Source organism: Henckelia pumila, chromosome 3, assembly GCF_033568475.1.
Source record: "Henckelia pumila isolate YLH828 chromosome 3, ASM3356847v2, whole genome shotgun sequence".
In the NCBI taxonomy this organism is placed as follows: Eukaryota; Viridiplantae; Streptophyta; class Magnoliopsida; order Lamiales; family Gesneriaceae; genus Henckelia; species Henckelia pumila.
In genome coordinates this window covers 197,753,573-197,773,223 of record NC_133122.1, presented here as the reverse complement: position 1 = coordinate 197,773,223, position 19,651 = coordinate 197,753,573, and the positions used below count along the sequence as shown (strand labels likewise).

At 33.8% G+C, this 19,651-nt stretch overlaps 1 protein-coding gene and 1 long non-coding RNA gene across 2 annotated transcripts; one reads left to right on the top strand and one right to left on the bottom strand.

Moving 5' to 3' along the window:
• Positions 1-226: 226 nt before the first annotated feature.
• LOC140886198 (uncharacterized) lies at positions 227-1,718 on the top strand. Its single transcript, XR_012151471.1, has 3 exons — positions 227-357; positions 744-980; positions 1,562-1,718. It is a non-coding gene; the product is annotated as an uncharacterized lncRNA (long non-coding RNA).
• Positions 1,719-14,163: 12,445 nt separating this feature from the next.
• On the bottom strand, positions 14,164-18,781 carry LOC140886108 (probable alpha,alpha-trehalose-phosphate synthase [UDP-forming] 7). The gene is made up of 4 exons (XM_073292614.1): positions 18,622-18,781; positions 16,100-18,292; positions 15,746-16,019; positions 14,164-15,126 (listed from the first exon to the last, which is right to left on the bottom strand). The coding sequence occupies exons 2-4, from the start codon at positions 18,079-18,081 to the stop codon at positions 14,809-14,811; spliced, it is 2,574 nt and encodes an 857-aa protein (XP_073148715.1). The 5' UTR covers positions 18,082-18,292; positions 18,622-18,781; the 3' UTR covers positions 14,164-14,808.
• Positions 18,782-19,651: the final 870 nt, after the last annotated feature.

Sequence of the window (19,651 nt, the reverse complement as noted above, 5' to 3'; positions counted from 1 at the left end):
GCGGTATATAAGGCCCTGAAATTAATTATTTCGTGATTAGCAAAGTTGATTATTATTTATTTTGGAATTAATGGAGATTAATTGAGCCGGGATTGAATCGATTTAAATTGGAAATTCAGGGACCGAGTTGCAATTGTGGGGTGGACCAAGTCAAAGCCTTGACTTATATTATTATTATTTATCATCCTATCATCGCATCACCCTCCTCCTTTCTCCCCTCACCACACGCCAACCGAGAGAGAAGAGCCATGGATGGTTTCTCCAAGCTTTTCTTCCTTCCGATTCGCACGATCCGACTGTCAGATTTTCGTTTCAAGTTGAGATTCATGATCACCGCAACGATGGCGTCGTTTTGACGTAAGTTTTGCTACGATCTATGAACTTTGATTTTTGTCGGTTGTCAAAATTTGATAATTTACGAGTATGATGTTCTTGAGCTAGCATAGACCGTTTATTCGAAGTCGGTTCGGAAAAAGATCGAAGTTTGGATTTTTGGTGAATTTTCTTTGGGAATTTCGAAAATGGGGTTTTTGTATATTGTTAGATTTGGTTGTTCTTGATGATTTGGAGGATGATATGAGTTGTTTGAAGTGTTGATGATGGTTTATTGATTTGGGTTTAATCAGATAATAGTCGTTATGCCGCCGGTTTTGAGTTTTGTATTATCGATTGAATTTCCTTGAATTAACCGAGTTGGGATGAGTTGAATGCCGAGATTTAATATTTTCAATTCTTCTTTTCAGTGTTGATTGGAAGACCCTCGAATCAGGAATTGACAGAATTCGGATTGATTTAGAGTTGAAGCCGGTATTGTTGATTTTCTCGTTTGAAGATCGATTCGAATATTGATTGATTTGATTGGATTCTTTTTAACTCCGTACAAATTGGTTGAACGATGTTACACTCAGAATCGTGGGATTTAAGTCGTAGACGATTTGATCGAGTTTGTCCGGATTCCAGCTACATTGAATCGAAGAGAGGTAAGAAGACGACAATTGAATGAATGGGACGATTAACTCGAATTTGAATTAATTCGAGTGCCAAAAAAAAATCACATACTTGTATGCTATTTGAATTATTTGATTTTAAATTGAATGAGTTTAATATCGCTTGCATACATCTTGAGCCGAAGATTTAATTCGTTTTGAACTTAGACAATTTAGGGAGTTATATTGAAGTGACCTTGGATTTCGAGTTTTTCCAAGAGCTAGAATACTTCTTATAGTTGCTCTAAAGTCTAGGGGATTGAGTTGCGCGACATCCACTCCGAATGGAAGTGTCGGTGGGTGGTTCGTGATGACTTGACCCTGGGATCCCAACCGAGTACCGATTGATATTCGATTATCCGATTAGATAATCCTGAGTTTTGAAGTCATGCATTGCATTTTAATGCATTTCGAGTTGAGTGCTGATATGCCTTTTTGAATTGATTGACTCGTTGTTTTATATAACATGATTTGATATATTATTTGGAATTTCTTGATTTGTCTCTTTTACTGGGAATTATATTCTCACCGGATTATACGACTGTCGTTTTGTTTGTATGTGTACTTGACGGCAGGTGGGGCAGGATCGAGTCAGAAGTTGCATGACTAGATCGAGTTGGAAGTGATAGAGTGAGACACGGTCTAGAAGTTTGTTCTTCTAGCAATCTTGCATTATAGGGTTGATGAAATTTCATGTCTTGGATCATGTTTAGGAAACTCGAATTTATTTAATTTGTCAAATGACCCTATCGTCGAACTTATTGTTGTATTTTGGGCAGAACTTAGAATATTGTATGTTCTAAATATTGATATGTATGTGTTCTTGTGTTTAGATTCGATTGGAGTTGCTTTTGGAATTTGTTCCCAGGGCTCTGCACTTGTTCTGTCCGATTGGCCTGCGCGCGAGCAAGAATAGAGGGCTCGGGTATTTTTGCCCGCGTGCGCGAGCACTTTCCCTCGCGCGGGCGCGAGCCTTCTGCGAGGCCTCTGGCCTCTTTGCCTGCGCGCGCGCGAGGCTTGAAAAAAAAATAAATATTTTCGATTCGTTTCCTCGGCTCTTTGTGTTCGATTGTAGTTATTTATTCAATGTTAGATAATTAGTAAACGGGGTATCACATGGTAGGCGGTGGGTGAAAAAGAACCACTTAAGCATCTAGGCGGTGGGTGACTGTTCGCCTACCACTCGTCGCTTTTTAGAACATTGCTACTAATATACCAAAAAGTTACTTTCTCTATAAATTTTACTTGACTTTAATTAATAGTTCAGATAAACGCCAATTAACAAAGCACGTACAAAACAATAAATATATTGATAAAAGTCCCATAAATAATGAGAATTGCCAATTCTTTGCAGGATAGTCACATCGATAGAGATGTGTCGCCTATACGTTATATTTTGACATAAAGATTCTATTTTTTAAAAAAAACAAAAACATTCTTAAAAATTTGAGAGAGATTTATTCGATAAATATTAATGATTAGGGATGTCGTCTAAGTCTATGCTCCATATTGTTTCAATATCATCATATATTATGAGGTAAATTAATGAAAATTTATATACTGACTTGAAAATTTAACAACTAAAATTTGACAACATCAAATAAAAAAAACACTTAGATGTAGTACGGTAGAAAATACATTAATATAGATGAATTAATGTTTTCATTGTTGCCTCACCCATTAATGCATGATAGAGGCAAAACTAATTAATATCGTGGACATGACATTATTCGAGGAAAGCACATAATTAAGCTAGCTAGGTAGGTAGATTAAATAAATAAAGAATGATTATCAGCCTATCAAACTAATGTGGAGTAGCTAGCTGTGATTAAAGACATGAAAGCCGCAATATTACAAACTTTATAAGTCATTATTAATTATTATTACATCACTTAGGCATAGTTGGTTCCTTGATATCATAATGCAAAATGCATAAATACAGATAATAAAGTAATATATTTAGATAAAATAATAGTATATATATTACATTAATCTTGTAAGCCATTAATGAATAAAACAAATCTGATTAATTAATCAATCAATATTTTATCATCCATTATTATTATAATGTCCGCTAGTTCTAGCTAAAAATTAAACCAACATTTGATCAGTACTCGAAAACAATGATGTCAGGCTTTATTTCGAACGAGAAAAAATTACCAGGATAACCAATTCCGTTCAATCAAACAATATTATTATTTCGTGTTTGTAATTTAAATATTTCTAAAAATTATTATTATTGACTCCACATAAAAAAAATCCTTTATTTTCTCGTGTTGAAATTTTTTTGTTTATCCAGCATGTTATCGGAATTCCAACTAAAGCTATGTTGCATGGAATGAAACACATGCAATATACAACATATATATATATATATATATATATATATATATATATAACATAAATCGTACGTGCATATACGTGTACATCCTAGCTTGCCATGTATTTCATCTGAAATAATATTTTAAGCATGAACCAACCTGCTAATGAATGGAGCGGAGAGCATTATTGTTAATTATTTCTTGGAAAAGCTCGAGTGTGTCTAGTTTTGAGTGAGATTACTTGGAACACGCAAGCTCCATATGTTTCGACTAAGGAAAAAAAAACACATGTTGTTGACTTACACAATTTATATATCTGTCACTATATTTAACTTTGAGATGAGATCCATGTATATTGTAATATGTCATATGAGATCCATTTTAGATTTGTTCTCGAACCAATATGTTGTATCATTTTAGGCTAAGAATGTTTTACATAATTTATCAAAATGGCTTATTCAACAATAAATAATATTTAAAATACACTCTTGTAAGAGATCATTTGCATGTAGCTAAAACTCATGGCCCATGGGCAAATTTGTTGGGTTTGGATCATGCACAAAATTGGAACTGTTGGGTTTATGTCTCAGCAGAAGTCTCAAAACGTATTAAAACACGACACGAACAGAAATTTAAAGTCGAGACTAGAGTTAGACTCTATCTTCGTATAACCAATTTGCTCCACACACAATGCTAATTGAATATGACAATCGTCTCTCAAGATACAACAACTTTCGTTTTGTAAAGAGATTCCAAATTACAAAATCCGACAAACTTCAAGATGGTTTTTGAACCCTAAAAAATGATGAACGAAAATATACAGCAATATAGATGAAAATCAGTATATTTCGCGTCTGTATGTGTGTCACATTCAATGTGGCCGGTATCATTTTTTCATCTAAATGAGATATATTTACAGAAATTTAAGAGTCTTAAACAAAAAATTGCATCAATCAAATGAGACAAAAAATTTTACCAAAAAAAATGTAAAACATAACTACCTCTATTCATGCACACAACAATTCGGCTGAATGAATTCAGTTTCAATTTGAATGGCCGAATTCAAATTCAATTTTGACGCCAAAATCAAATTCAATTTGAATTTCTAATTGAAGAGGCATTAGTGGCACCTCTTCGCCACTTCTCTCGTTTGAATTATTAATTGAAGAGATATTAGTGGCACTTCCTCGCCACTTGTCTCATTTTTATTTTATTTTTTATTTTATTTTCTTGTCATTTAATAATATATATTACATAATATATAATATTTTTCTATTCAATCTTTGCACTCGATAAAATCCGAACTATTATTTGTGAAGAGTTTAATAATTTCTCATTCACCATAATTGATAATCGAGAAATAATTGTACAACAAATATTTTATTGATTCTAAATGGGTATACAACTCAATTTCAATAATTCCCCACATGAATGAAAATTAATGCATGCATGTAATGCAGACTCTTAGAAAGTTCAATTGAAAAGTTATTGCATCGGGAGATGTAACTTGTGTCTTTGAAACTTTCGTAGTAGAATACCATCGGATTTATTGATTGCTTAGTGAACGCGGTGTTTTGAACTACTCAGCCATTTGTGTAAACGAAGACAATGATACCTGTACAATAACCCTTCTCACGTATTTTGTTCTCATGGTTGTGTCTGTTTTAGTCATGGACATGCTTTTGGATTAATAAGTCTTTTATTGAAGCAGCTCGTCTTCACACTTACATAGGTGACCTACTTTAACGAGTATCTTACCATAATTGACTTTTTCAAATATATAAAAATAATTAAGATTATAAACTTAACCTCACTATGCATCACGTTTTTCACCCAAGAATTGAGAAGACAACTTTTTAGAAAGTTTGTCTCAAGTAGGGATGACAATAGTTTGGGTCTAGACCCGGTTATGCGGGTCCGGCGTGGTTTCAAATTAGGTCTCGAGTTTGGCCAAACTCGTTCCGGACTCGCCCCATCAAAATATATATATACATTTAAATGATTTGAAATTTGATGGGGTTTCCGGCTAATTTGAAATTAAATTTAATGATTTTTTTAATTTTTAAACTTTTAAATGTTAATCTAATAAATTTAAAAATATATAATTTCTGGAGGGTCTAATGGGTCTAACCCGGATTGGACCCGTCGGGTTCGCGGGACGGATCCAAAGGGATATGGGGCGGGTTCTGAATTTAGCCAAACTCGTCCCAGACCTGCCCCGTTGCCATCCCTAGTATCAAGTGTTGTTGCAACAACTCTCATAACTCTTTTTTCCCCCATTGAACCAAGATCTTGGGATCTCCAGTCAACGAGATTAGGTTTTCGCTATGATCGTTTTGATTGTAAATTTTTAGTCTCATTCCCCTTGATGTGCAATATTTTGATCTATACTCAAAATTTTGTGTACACATCCATCAATTTATCTTTAATTAATTTCACAATGTCGATTAAGATAACTTTATTTAGAGATCAACATGTAAATGGTAATATTTCTACGATCAAAATGTCGCGACTTACCATTGTATACATAGCTTCGTGTCTTTTCAACGATCATTTGGCCATCACAATGTATTATTATGGCAATCACTTGCTTTAATCAATATTAGATATCATCCAACATATTTTATCCATCATGCAGCCTTTTTTTGATGGCTTTATTCAAGGATATAAACTCGGATTTTATAATAGATCAAGTTATACATAATGGTTCCTCAACCAATTTCTTTGTGTACAATATGCATTTTGCATCACAATAGTCTTCTAATGATATTGCATATCTCATATACATGGTCTAAGTTTGTTTACCTCATAATCAATATCCAAACGTGTACATTTTGTGACGTAAATCAAACTTTTAATTACACTTAACTAAATGTAGATTTACATATGCTAGAGTTTCTATTGAAATAAGATCATAGACATAAATTATGCTTAGCATCATCTCAATGTAATGAGAATATGTGAAGACGATTCATTCACATTTCTCTTGATCTGCATTCTATGTTCAGCAGTAACCATTCTTTGTTTGATAGTAGTTAACATCAACGCCCAGAAAACCCAACCTATACAAAGAGCTCTTTGTTCAGCTCCCATACTCCTAACAAGTGAAAACTGTTGGAATATTTTACCGCTAGCTTTCAAGATTCTTGTTTTCAAACTTGCCTAAGCTCTCCATAGCTAAAGTATGAACCTCAGAGACTACACGCGCAACAACTTATCCTAAATCCTTCTGTGAGTGGCTAGCTGGAATTATCGATGGTGATGGTACACTATAGTAGGGCAAACCGTTTGACGAGAAGGGAAAACCATGGAAACACGAATTATTTGAATAACCTAGTAACCCACCAATTGTAGAAGTAGGATTTTTGGTAATCAATGATCTTAGTTCCAAAAATCACAGTCGTTTGTACCCATATCCCTCATGTCAAAGTCATTTGTCAACAACTTTCGTGTTCATAATCACTGTATACAGTGAGCATTTCATTCGATCATCAATTTCATGATTGTTTGCACTTTTTGTTTCTTCTCATGCTGCCACAACTTATGCAACAACATTTCTTATGTCAAGAATTCATTGCTTATTTTGTGTTGTAACAAACTTCAAATTCATCTCTATTTCATATAGGACGAGTTTCAGTTACGACTTCATAGTCGTTTATTACGATGAACATTATGCCTTAGTCATGTCTTGGGACTAGTCGCGACATGGTTGACAACATTTACACTTAATTCTTTGCAACGTCTCGATGGTTCACCAATTTCAATTTTCACTGCAATTATTGATATACTCAATACGAGATAATCTATTAATTTTGGTGCATATATTCACGTGTTCTTGAATGAGAACCATTCGTTTACTTAATACTCCATATTTTCAAGATATTCTTAGAAATATTTATGACATTTCTACAGTTTTAACAGCATTCAAGTTTCATTCAAAAAAAAATTCATGTTCATTAAAATGCGGTGTCCGCTGTCCGCACCTTAACGTGGGGACCTGCAACATGCAAGTACCCATGTAACAATTTTTCTTTTCTTTTTAATTGTAAGGCCCGAAAATATTAAATTATTAATTATGGGATTTGAGAATTAAATTCCATATTATGGGATAATATTGATTTGAGAAATTATGAAAATGATAGATTTAATTTTCGAGCCGAAAATATTTAATTTGAGAATTTACGGATTTTGAGAATTAAATTCCAAGAATTCTTAAATTAAAAGAATAAATATTCGATTTGAATATTTATGGGATTTAAGATTTAATTCCATGTTTCGGGAATTAAAGAAGATGAATTTTGAAGATATAACCTGATCAGGGACTGATTTGCAAATATCTAAGTTGCAAGGGCTAAAGTGCAAACGGTCAGGATTATTTAATTAATCCGAGTATATTTAATTTGAGAATATTTAGAGTTTTGATTTAAATTCTAATATTCTTAAATTATTTTGGATTGAAATTGAATTAAAATGATGGCCGAGGACTGAATTGTCATATATGGAAAGTTCAGGGACTAAGTTGCAATTTGTGAATACATATCTGATTTTAGCCTATTAATCAGCGTTTTACGTGTAAGAAGGGAGAAGGAATTCAGAAATGAAACAGGGGAGCCGAGTTCATCTTATTTTCTTTTCTTTCGATTGTTTCAAAACCCCATAACTTTTGATCCGCTCGTCCGATTTCAATTCTGAAAGATGTTCTGGAATCCTTGTGACAAGGCCTTCGAATTGATGTAAGTATTTTGATGTCTCTTATATTTTTTGAAGAACGAAATGGGCAGAGATCAGATATGGATGTTATGAATATGTTTTTCACCGTTCACATATATCGATATCGAAACCGGATCAAAGATTGTTTATGGAATGAACTTGTTATGCGTTTCCAGTTCTGTTCAAACCTTTATATACCTCTGAGTTTCTGGTTTAATGATATATTTTAGCTGATATGAAGGATATATATATCGTGTTCTTGAGTTTATACATCTTGTATGCTTGAAACCGGATCGAAGGACAAGCGACGTATGGGTTTATGATGATTTTCAGGATGTAGTTCGAATGTATAGCTTCTGATCTTATTGAATTTCGTGGGTTTCATGCTGATATAGTTGTGATATATGGTGTATTAGATGGTGGGATCAATCTAGATATAGTTTGGATTACCGAATGTTCACCGTTACGTCGTCGAGTCACGATTTGGAAAGTGTTCGAGTCTAGATTGGGTGAGCTGATTAGTGTTTGAGTTCTTGATGATATAATGGCTTATGAACACTTTATTTCAGATTAGAAGGGAAGTCTATTGACTCGAGAACCTGGACTTTGTCGAAGGAAGAAGTGAAGGTTTGGAAATGACTTGATTGAAGATGTATTGATATTTTGATGCGATTCTGATATGATGAAATTGAACGAAGTTGTGAAGTATTCAGGACAGATGATATACGAAGGTATAATGACGACATCGAGAGTCAGGAAGTTTGAAACTCGAGAACGATTCTTCTTGAGTTCTTCCGCCAAAATCACATACGTATTTATTGTTTTGATTTGATTATGATATTGTCGATCCATCACAGGTAGTGGATCTTTAATTTTGAGTCGATATGATTTTTGATATGATGATTTTACGAATTGATTCTATACCAAGGTCGGAGGACGACTTTATTTGATTATACCAAGTCGGAGGACGACTTTATTTTTTTATACCAAGGTCGGAGGATGACTTTATTCGAATCCGGAATGATTTTGATAAATGGATATCCATGTCAAGATCGGATACGATTCTTGATAGCAACGATGTTTTATGAATTGATTCTTTAATGACAGAAGCGTTAGTTACTCTATATGTTGAATTGAATTGAGATAGAGTTGTTATGATTTATTTAACGCTTTATATATGTTGCTTATACTGAGATTGTTTTCTCACCGGAGTTTATCCGGCTGTTGTTTTGTTTTGTATGTGTGCATCACAACAGATGGGGCAGGAGCTAGTCTGAGATGACATTGATAGCTCGAGAGCGAGACATAGCAAGTGTGGACTCGGGTTTTAAGAGAAGGAATGGTAGTTTGATAGCCTTGAATTTTGATATGAAACTTGAAACTTAGAAGCTCACATGTGAATATTTAGTGTAGCTTATTGTTTCATGATTCTATGCTATCTATTTGATGTAATAATTTTAATATTTGATGCTTGAGCATGGCTATATGTATATATGCATGTTTTGAGATATTATAACATGTTTATGATTGATCTGTATGAAGATTCATGCCAAGGTTCTAAGTTTTTGATAGCAAAAAATATTCTGAACGTTTTCTGGACTGATGCTCGCTCGATCGGCGATTTTTGCCGGATCGAGCGAGACCTTGTTATGTGCAGACCGAGAGTTGAGCTATTGAGCTCGCTCGATCGGGTGTTTTTCATCGATCGAGCGAGGCTCCGATATTTAAAAAAATTTTTTTTTTTTTAGCTCTTGGTTTGTATTATTTTCTATTGTTGATTAATTGTTTTATTAATCTTTAATTGCCCTAAGATGAGATTAGTAACCCGAGGTCCTCACATTTTTTTTGGTTTTTTAATTAATTATATAATTAATAAATGTTTTTGTAAAATCATTATTCATTTATTATTAATATGGTAATTTTGTTTCTCAAAAAGTCAAATTTTTGATTTTATATTGCGAATTTGATAACCAGCTAAAAAAATTATTAAGGAGACAAAAAGTAAAATATTTAACGGTCAAAACAATTAAATTGATTAAATAAATATGTTTTTGATCAGTTATATTTATAGAAGTGTTGGCTAACCTAAATTAGCATATTTTGATTATATTTATTTTATATTATGTTATTTAATATAAATTTAATTTTTAATTACAAATTTGGTTAGCGCAGTTGCTGGTTTATTATAATTCGTTTAGATTTGTGGAGGTCTCTCAGTTTCCTGGACAGACCTAGAAGAGTTAATTCGAATTTATGGGGTCCCTCAGTTACAAATTTGGTTAGCACAAATTTTTTTATTTCCTAAAAGTTTGATTTTTGTTAACAATTTTTTATTTTTTTACTAAGTATACTTTAAATTTTTACGATCAGACTTTCAAATTTAAATTATATATAAATGATATTTTTTATTTTGTGTTTAAATTAAAATAGTAATATTAATATGGTACGTTTTAAATTTTTATTTAATTATTTTTGAAAAAAATAAAAAATCAAATTAGATTAATCGGGTTAGTCTTGTTCGAATTCACCATTTTCGAAATGATTTATGTTCGGTTCGAGTTTGGGTTGAGGAATTTTCTAATAGCATTTGCGTCAACCCGACACGAATCTATCCGAATTAACTTCTCTAGGTCTGTCCATATAATTGAGGGACCTTCACAAATGCAAACGAATTAAAATAAGCCAGCAACTACGCTAACCAAATTTGTAATTAAAATAAAATTTATATTAAAAAATATAATATAAAATAAATGTACTCAAAATATGTTTATTTAAGTTAACTAAAATTTTTATAAATATAACTGATCACAAACAAATTTATTTAATCAGTTTTATTTTTTAATTTTTTTTACTTCTTCTCTCCCTAATAATTTTTTTAGCTCGTCATCAAATTCGAAATTAAAAATTAAAAATTAAAAATTTGAATTTTTGATAAACAAAATTATCATATTAATAATAAATAAATAATGATTATATATAAACATTTATTAATTATATAATTAATTAAAAAACAAAAAAATATAAAAGAAAACTTGGTACATGGGCACCTGCATATATATTGTTGCAGGTCCCCACATGAAGGTGCTGGCAGCGGACACTGCATTTTTTATGCAGCGTCTGCGGTTACTGACGGAGGATTGCAGTATTTTTGAATTTTTTTATTTTTTTAAATCAATTATAAAAAAAACCTCGAGTTTCATTCAAAACATGAATTTTAAGCACAAAAAACTTAAAAAAATTGATTCAATATTTTATTTCTTGTAAATACAAAGTTTTAATCATACGGAGCTTGCAAAATTCACTTTGAATGAAATAACAAGTATCACAACTTGTCACAACAATATAACATAATGTTTATAGTAGACACACCATTTCACTTGGTTACCCAACAAGTTTTCATCAGAATGCATCAATAATGAAGTGTGTCTTCGAGTCTGTCTCATGACCTGTCGCGACAGAATCTGCAGCAGTCGTGTTAACTTGATTTCGTTTGTCTTTCTTTGGACGTTGACTGTCCTTGACCACATGATTTTGCTTATCTTAGTTATAACAGTTTTCTTAGAATTTTTTGACATTGCTCTTATCGGGATACTTAATCTCTTTGCTAGCATTTGGTAAAACCAAATTAGCCTTGGTAAAACCAAATTAGCCTTTCCGTAGATAATTTATCATTTGGTTCAGATTGTTTACGTGTATCCTCTTCAATGCGCATTCTAAAAATCAAACCCTCAAGACCCATTTCCTTTTGTTTACGCTTTAAATAATTTTTGAAATCCATCCACGAAGGCGGAAGTTTCTTAACTGTTGAACCAACTTGAAATGGTTCACTTATTTGCATACCTTCGGCATGCATATCATGTAATAACAGTTACAATTCTTGCATTTTACTTATAACAGATTTGAAATCAACCATTTTGAAATTCAAAAACTTACCATTTTCGTTTTCATACCTCATAATTAAGCCATTATTTTTGTACTATTGATTTCGTTCTCGGATATCGTTGGAGCCCTCTCATGCAGAAACTTGATCAGATGTAATATAGTGAGATAGAACATAATCTTTTGTTGCCAAAGTCGGTGCCTACAAACTTCTTTGATTTTTCACCATGTGCCACTGTAATAGTTGTTGGAACGGGGGCATTAGATGAATTAAGAAGCAATTTCAGAATACACAGTAAATATTCGTCTTAAGATTGTTGGGTCTTGACGCTGTGCAAAACTGAAACTGTTGGGTTGATGTCTCAGCAAATGTCCCGACACGTACTGGAACACGACACGACATAAATTTAAAATCGATGCTAGAGTTAGACTCTATCTCCTTAAGCCGAATTTTTCCTACACACGATGTTTATAGAATATAACAATCATCTCCCGACTCCCAAGACACAACAATTTTCGTTTTGTAATAAGAGCATTCCAAATTACAAAATCCGGCGAACTTCAAGATGGTTTTTGAACCCTAAAAAAAGATGAATGAAAATATGCAGGAATATGAAATAAATCAGTATATTTTTGTCTGTATGTGTGTCACATTCAATGTGGAACAATTTTCCATCTAAATGAGATATCTATACTATTTTATAATAGATGAGAGCCTTACACTAACCGTTTTTTTTGTGTCAAATCACACCAATATTTTTTTCCCATTTTACCCCTAAATTTAACACATTTTTTTTAATTTATATCTCAAATGACTAATGTATCCTCATTTTTCTCTAACATCATTATCTTATTTTCTCTTTATCTTATTTTTCAAATTTCATTATTCGTTTTTATTAAATTATCCAAACATATTTTTACAAATTCTCTTTACTTTTTAAAAACTCACATGTTTTTTCTCTATTATAATTTTTTTACGTTTTTTTTCCAAATAATTGAATTGTGAAATACGTGAAAATCGTGTGTCACGGTTGCTAGTATTTATAGAAATTGAAAAGCCTTAAATAAAAATGTGCTTTAAATCAAATGAGACACATCTTTTTTATGAAAAGATGCAACACAACTACCTTTTTTCATACACACAAACCATTCAGCTGATGAAAATAAGTTTCAATTTGAATTCCTAATCGAAGAGGTATTAGTGACACCTCTTCATGACCCTTGTCTCATTTCTATTTTCCTTTTCATTTATTTTCTTGTTATTTAATATTATATATTATATAAAATATAATATTTTTTTATTCAATATTTTCATTCGACAAAATTCGAATCATTATTTTTGAACACTTTATTAATTTTTTTCATTCACCCTAAACGAATAATCAAAAAATAATTTTATCACAAATATTTTATCGATTCTAAATGATTACACAACTAATTTTTCAAACTAAACTTTGAGAAACGACCGCAAATAAAACGTTGAAAGAAAATAATACCTCAAACCTCGAGCATTTTTACTGGCCGCAAACCCATTTCATTTTTTAAAAATTTATTTGCTTTAATTTGTTTCACTCACAGATATATATACACCCAACATGAGACCCAATTACAAAAAAATCCCACATCCAATTAATTTATATACGTGTGCGTATACACACAATATTAGTTATCATGTGTTAAATAGACATTCGCCTTAACCAACCTCTCATCCAACAATTGATTGGAACAAGGGCTCGTTTGGTCGATGCATATACTGCCGACCTCGGAAAATCTTGGTATGCACGAGCCACGAGGTGAAATAGTCTATGTTACATCGAGAGTGTTTTTTCCCCTATATACCATTAGATCACGTGGGATCCATATATTTTTATGAAAATTGACATATATCTTGATAATCCAATGGTTATATTTGACCACATCATGGGGGAAAAAGTACTTTAGGTGTAGCGAATAAAAAAAAAAAAAAAAAAAGAACCCATTAACAAAAATAGAATCACAGCAATTAATTACATTGCGTAAATGGGGGATTTGTAAAACAAGATCACCATTGAAGCGAATCATAATGACAAATATTTGATTTTATTTGCTCTACACAACACGATTAAACTGATAATAGCAAATTGCCACCGTTATGCTTCAATTCAAATTTAAATTCTAATATAACAAAACACGGTTTCATATAAACAAAGAAATTTGGAGGCAAATCGAGTTTTACTTATTCGCTAATGAATTTCTGGAAATATAACGCATGCGGAATTCGAGAAGGCTGAAAAAATTGGCAACATTGTCCAACCTACAATTTTTTAAAAAAAAAAACAAACAAACGTCCAAATACAAGTTGAACATTGGCCACGGCATTATTAATCATCTATTGAAAAAAACACAAAAATATTGAAATCGAAATCGAGTCCAACACGAAAGTTAACTGTACCATCTTCCTATATAACATGATCCAGCGCAGCGCAACCCGTTCCCTGCGGCGAGCATCCCGTTGGTCAAGGATTTCTAGTATTTACAATTGGACAACAGTTCATACAAGGCGGGGAGCAAAGAGTATAAAAGTGTTTTCATCTCCGGGAAAAATTAATGTGTAAAGCAAACTGACAAAATCATCTTCATGACAAATCTTTTCCCTGGATGGCGCTGCCAAACCACCAGCATCCAGACTTCTGCGATTAGACTGGCACGATAAGCCTGAAGTTTCAAGCAACTAATGCATCATAGCAGAACCATTTCCGGCGACTGCCGTTCAGTCAAGCCAGATCAAGCAAGCCCAAGTGATCGTTCCCAATATTAGAGTTCAAGAACATGACAGGTCATGGAAAGTATAGAACTGTACAGTATCACTTCCAACTTGGACTTGCTGTGGCTATGGATGCACAGGATTTCAAGTAAATCCTAGGTGAAATGACTCAAGAAGAAATTTGAAGAGCACGCATACTCGCTACAGGTGGTAGGGGCACAGACTTTTCAGCAAGAGCTTCAAGCATGGCAATGACTTCCACTGTGTCATCTAAATAATACTTGGCTTTACTTGGTTTCTGTCCGACAGTGCAGGCAAAAACTGAAGTATTGGGAGAAAGAACACCTTTGTTTACTGCATCCCCGATCATCTCAAACATTTCTTCGTCAGATCGATCATCACCAATGCATAGCACAAAATCAGCCTGCTGCCCATTTTCAGCCATGGATGTGAAGATCTTTTCTGCAACTAAACCTTTACTAACCCCCTGGACATCAGAGAAAACAATTAACTGGCAATATCAACATTAAAGGTACACAACTGTAGTAATTGTATGATGTCTCTCCCAACTAATAACTACATCTCAAACTCTAGGAACATGCAAAAAAATTAGAGAACATAAAAAATGACTAAATTCGAACATAATAGGTGATAAATGCAAACACCAAATGAGTATAACTAAACATTACGACTAAATTAAATTGTTCTGAAGGAAAAAAATATTCATCATAATATGTCAAGGCAGTTAAGAACCACAGTTTCACAATCTAGGCATTTATGCACCGTTGAGTGCAAGTAAGCATAAAGGGATTCAAGCAGAAACAGGAAACAGAAACCATGCCAGGTGCAAGCTCAAGGTTTGGCTTAACTAGCAAGAGAGAGTTCATATAATTGCCTCGCGGCGACAACTATAGCCATTTTCGTTTATCGAGAGAATAACGAAAATTAGGGAGAATACAACAATAAAGCAACTTAAGTAGGCTGCATAATGGGCCAAAATTAAACCTTGTGCATCACTAGAATAACAACACCTCAGTAAGTGATATCCATGAGAATCCAGGCAAGAAAAAAAAAAAGGGTAAATGTAGTGTTGACCTGTCACATACCTGGGGCTTTACTTCAACGATGAATTGACCACTTTTTACAGCGACAGGCTCATTAGCTAGCACACTTTCAAGGTGGTCTAGCATTTCCTTAGATTGGCAGGATCCAAAACCAGGATCTGCATCTCGATGGTGCCAAACGATTGCACTCTCTTTTGCTTCGATATAGGACCCATCGGTAGCTTCTGTATAAAGATTCATCACAGGCTCTACAATCTGGAGCCAACCAAAATCCGTGCTCTGACCGCAAGTCTCCCATTCTTTATCAGCAGACCATCTATTAAACAAGCAAATTAGAATACAAAGAAGAATACATGATTAAAACAAGAATGAAAAAAAGATACAAAAGAGACACACCTCAAAAAGTATCCATGTTCAGCTGCAATACCAAGATTTTCGCAAGGAGAGAACCATTTACCTAAACTATCTTTTCCTCGTCCACTAACAAGGAATACAGTGTTTTTATCATCACCACAGAGTGTATTGATGATCGAGATGACTTCCCGGCTTGGATTCTTATTCATTGATGTTTGAGGCATCATAGTACCATCATAGTCCAAGAATATTGTCCGGCTTTTAGCCCTTGAATAAGCAGACAAAATGGCATCAATTGTCAGTTTTTTAAAATTAGGATCAAGAGCTACAACTCTGAAACCAAAGCTTAAACCAACGCCCCAGCAGCGCCGCCTGAAATGGTCTTTACAAGTTCTCTCTAAATCTTGGAAGAAGCTTTGAGACCAATAAGCCACGTCATGTGTGCTGACATACTTGTAGTGTTTCTCGTGTCGCAATTGTTTCTCTACATCGGCCATTGAAATGGCTTCATTCAATGCTTCAGCAGTCGCTTCTGTATTCCATGGGTTGACTCTGATAGCTCCACTCAGTGATGGGGAGCATCCAATAAATTCAGACACAACTAGCATGCTCTTCTTCGGAGAACTTGAACTTGAACTAGATTCATTCTCAGAGATTCCCTGTCGACATACGATGTACTCATATGGTGTGAGATTCATTCCATCGCGTACAGCCGTAACGGCAACACACTCAGCTATAGAGTAATATGCAGCACGTTCCGTTGGAGAAACAAGTTTGTCGATATAAACGATCGGTTCATAACCAGGCTGTCCAAAAGTATCATTGATCCTTTTACAGCTCGCATGAATTTCAGCTTTTATTTCTTCGAGATCCTTACCCTTCCCTCTCGCCGGATTTGCAATCTGTATCAGCACTGCCTTCCCTCGCCACTTTGGATGCTGCTTCAACAGTTGCTCCATAGCCAAGAGTTTCAAATTGACACCTTTAAATATATCCATGTCATCAACTCCAAGCAATACAGTTTTTCCTTTAAACTGTTGCCTGAGCTCTCCAACCATCCACTCCTTATCAGCCTTATTGAGAACAGCCTCAATCTGTGCCATGTGAATCCCCACTGGCATGATTTTTATTCCAACAGTTCTTCCATAGTATTCCAAACCAATATAACCCCTTTTTGACTGATATTCCAAACCAAGCATACGGCTACAACAGGAAAGGAAATGTCTTGCATAATCAAATGTGTGAAAACCAATGAGGTCAGCATTCAGTAAAGACTTTAAAATTTCTTCCCTCACAGGTATAGTCCGGTATATCTCCGATGAAGGAAAAGGGCTATGAAGGAAGAATCCCATTCTTAGCCTGTTGAAACGCCTCCGCAAGAAGCTTGGCAAAACCATCAGATGATAATCATGAATCCAGACATAATCATCATCTGGATTTATCACCTCAATCACCTTCTGCGAGAAAATCTTGTTTGCAGCAACATATGCTTCCCACCATGAGCGATCAAATCGACCTCCATGACTTGCAGCATATGGAAGCATATAGTGGAATTGTGGCCACAAATACTGCTTACAAAATCCATGATAATACTTGGACAAAATCTCCATATGAAGAAACGCCGCAACACACTTAAACCTGTCCAATAGCAATTGTGCTACTTCATCTTGCTCACTGGGATCAACCTCGACCTTCAATGACCCAATATATAGGACTTCCATATCATCAGGTAATCCATCCTTTATGTGCGACAACAAAGAATCTTCATCCCAACTTAAGCTCCACGCCTTATTATCTGGCCTTCGCTTAGCTTTGATTGGAAGCTGATTTGCTACAACAATAACTCGATCTGCAGCAACAGATAATGCAGCATCCGAAGAAACGCTGTTAGCTTGATCATCATCAAGCTCCGAAATAACCCCAGCAACAGTCATGACACGAGGTAAGCGCCTTCTTTCAACACTCATCACGGGGAAATTCCCAGATGCTAAATCCATTAGGTTAGTGTACGACCTAGACATCATCTTGACAAGATTTTTTCAAGCACAACCACTCAAAATGATCTGTCAAATCACCGGCAAAAAAAAAAGGCCCAAAGGTTGTCTCTAAATCTGCCCGTTCTTTGGGAAGAAATTAAAAAACACAGAGTACAAGGATTCTTTTTTCGAAATCCTCCTTTCCTGAACCCACCAAAGTTGCTTTTCTATGGTCAAACCAAGAGCAAGCCAAAGGGATCTGCAATACACACCATTCATAAAAAACGGCTACGTCTCAGGACTCACTGAAACATAATAGATCCTAAATCCAAATGGAAACCCACACACCCACAGGCCACAACCCAACCAGAAAAAAGAAATCAATTCAATCCCAAGCAAAAAATATATATATATAAATAAACAAAACTCAATCTCGTAAAGGTCAGTAGATTCGGCGGCTAATACTCAGAATCAGCAAACTACACATAACAGGATAATAATACCAAAATAATGAAATAAACCTCAGTCAGCATCATTTCATAAAGTTAAAACAAAGAGTTGAAAAAAAAATGGAAGCCGGTCCCTGACCTTAGCCAATCTGATTAAAGCGTTGGGTGTGATGATCTGTGATACTCAGAATCCAAAAACTATGTTCTTAAGCCAGATAGAAATCTAGGGTTCAGCTTCAGCCTCCTCCTCCGTCTCTCTCTGTCAAGGTGTTTTCTTCACTTTCTGTTGAACAAGAAAATACAAATTTATTCAACGAATTATTATATAAATTAAAATAATATAGAAAAATTGAAAAGGATAAGATCGGCCAGCAGAAACTTCGTGGTGACAGCTGGCACGCTCGGGGGGACTTTTCTGTCACGCGCTGTTTCTCTGGTTGGTACAAACGTGTGTCTCTTTCGCGTGTTCCACACACGCCTTAATCATCTACCTCCTCCTATCACACCAATATATATATATATTTCATTTCATGTTACAGAATTATTATTATTAAATATAAAAATGTATTGTTAACGAGATTATAAATGGAAAAAAATATCAGAAAACCAAAAATATAATTTTTATTTTAATAATATATATGTATTAAAAACATATAGTTATATTTTTAATAAATTAAATAAAAACAAAATAAAAGGTTTTCTTGTAAACATTTGGTTTTCAACGATTTTCTTTAATATGCATGAAAAATCAAATAAATAATTTGATTCTTGATAAAATAGTTACTAAAATTTTTTTATAAATTAAATTAGTTCAAAAAAAACTATTTGGTTCGTGAAATTAATTAAGAAAAGTGTTGGTATGTAATTTAAATAATGTTAAATAATATAATTTCTATATTTTCTTAGAAAATATATTTAAATTTGTTGGGTTTTTTTTTTAAAAAAAAGGGCAGTTGTGAACATTGTTTGCATGTGACAATTCGTGTTTTGAATTCGTGAAATTATTAATTAGCACAATATAATATGTTAATCAATCAAAATTAAAGTTTAATGACCATTCTATCTATAATTCTATATTCTATATGAGGATAAATATATTTGAGATGACCTCGTTTAATCCTAATCCTAAGCTGCACAATCAGTGGGCCCGGGATCCACGTGGGACATGT

Bases quoted from the DNA above. Each gene is read 5' to 3' on its own strand.
- LOC140886108 (XM_073292614.1), bottom strand. From the start codon at position 18,081: ATGATGTCTAGGTCGTACACTAACCTAATGGATTTAGCATCTGGGAAT. The intron at 16,020-16,099 runs GTGTGTCTCTTT...CTTGTTTAATAG, and splicing joins GAACATGGATACTTTTTGAG to ATGGTCTGCTGATAAAGAAT. The intron at 15,127-15,745 runs GTATGTGACAGG...TCTGATGTCCAG, and splicing joins TCGTTGAAGTAAAGCCCCAG to GGGGTTAGTAAAGGTTTAGT.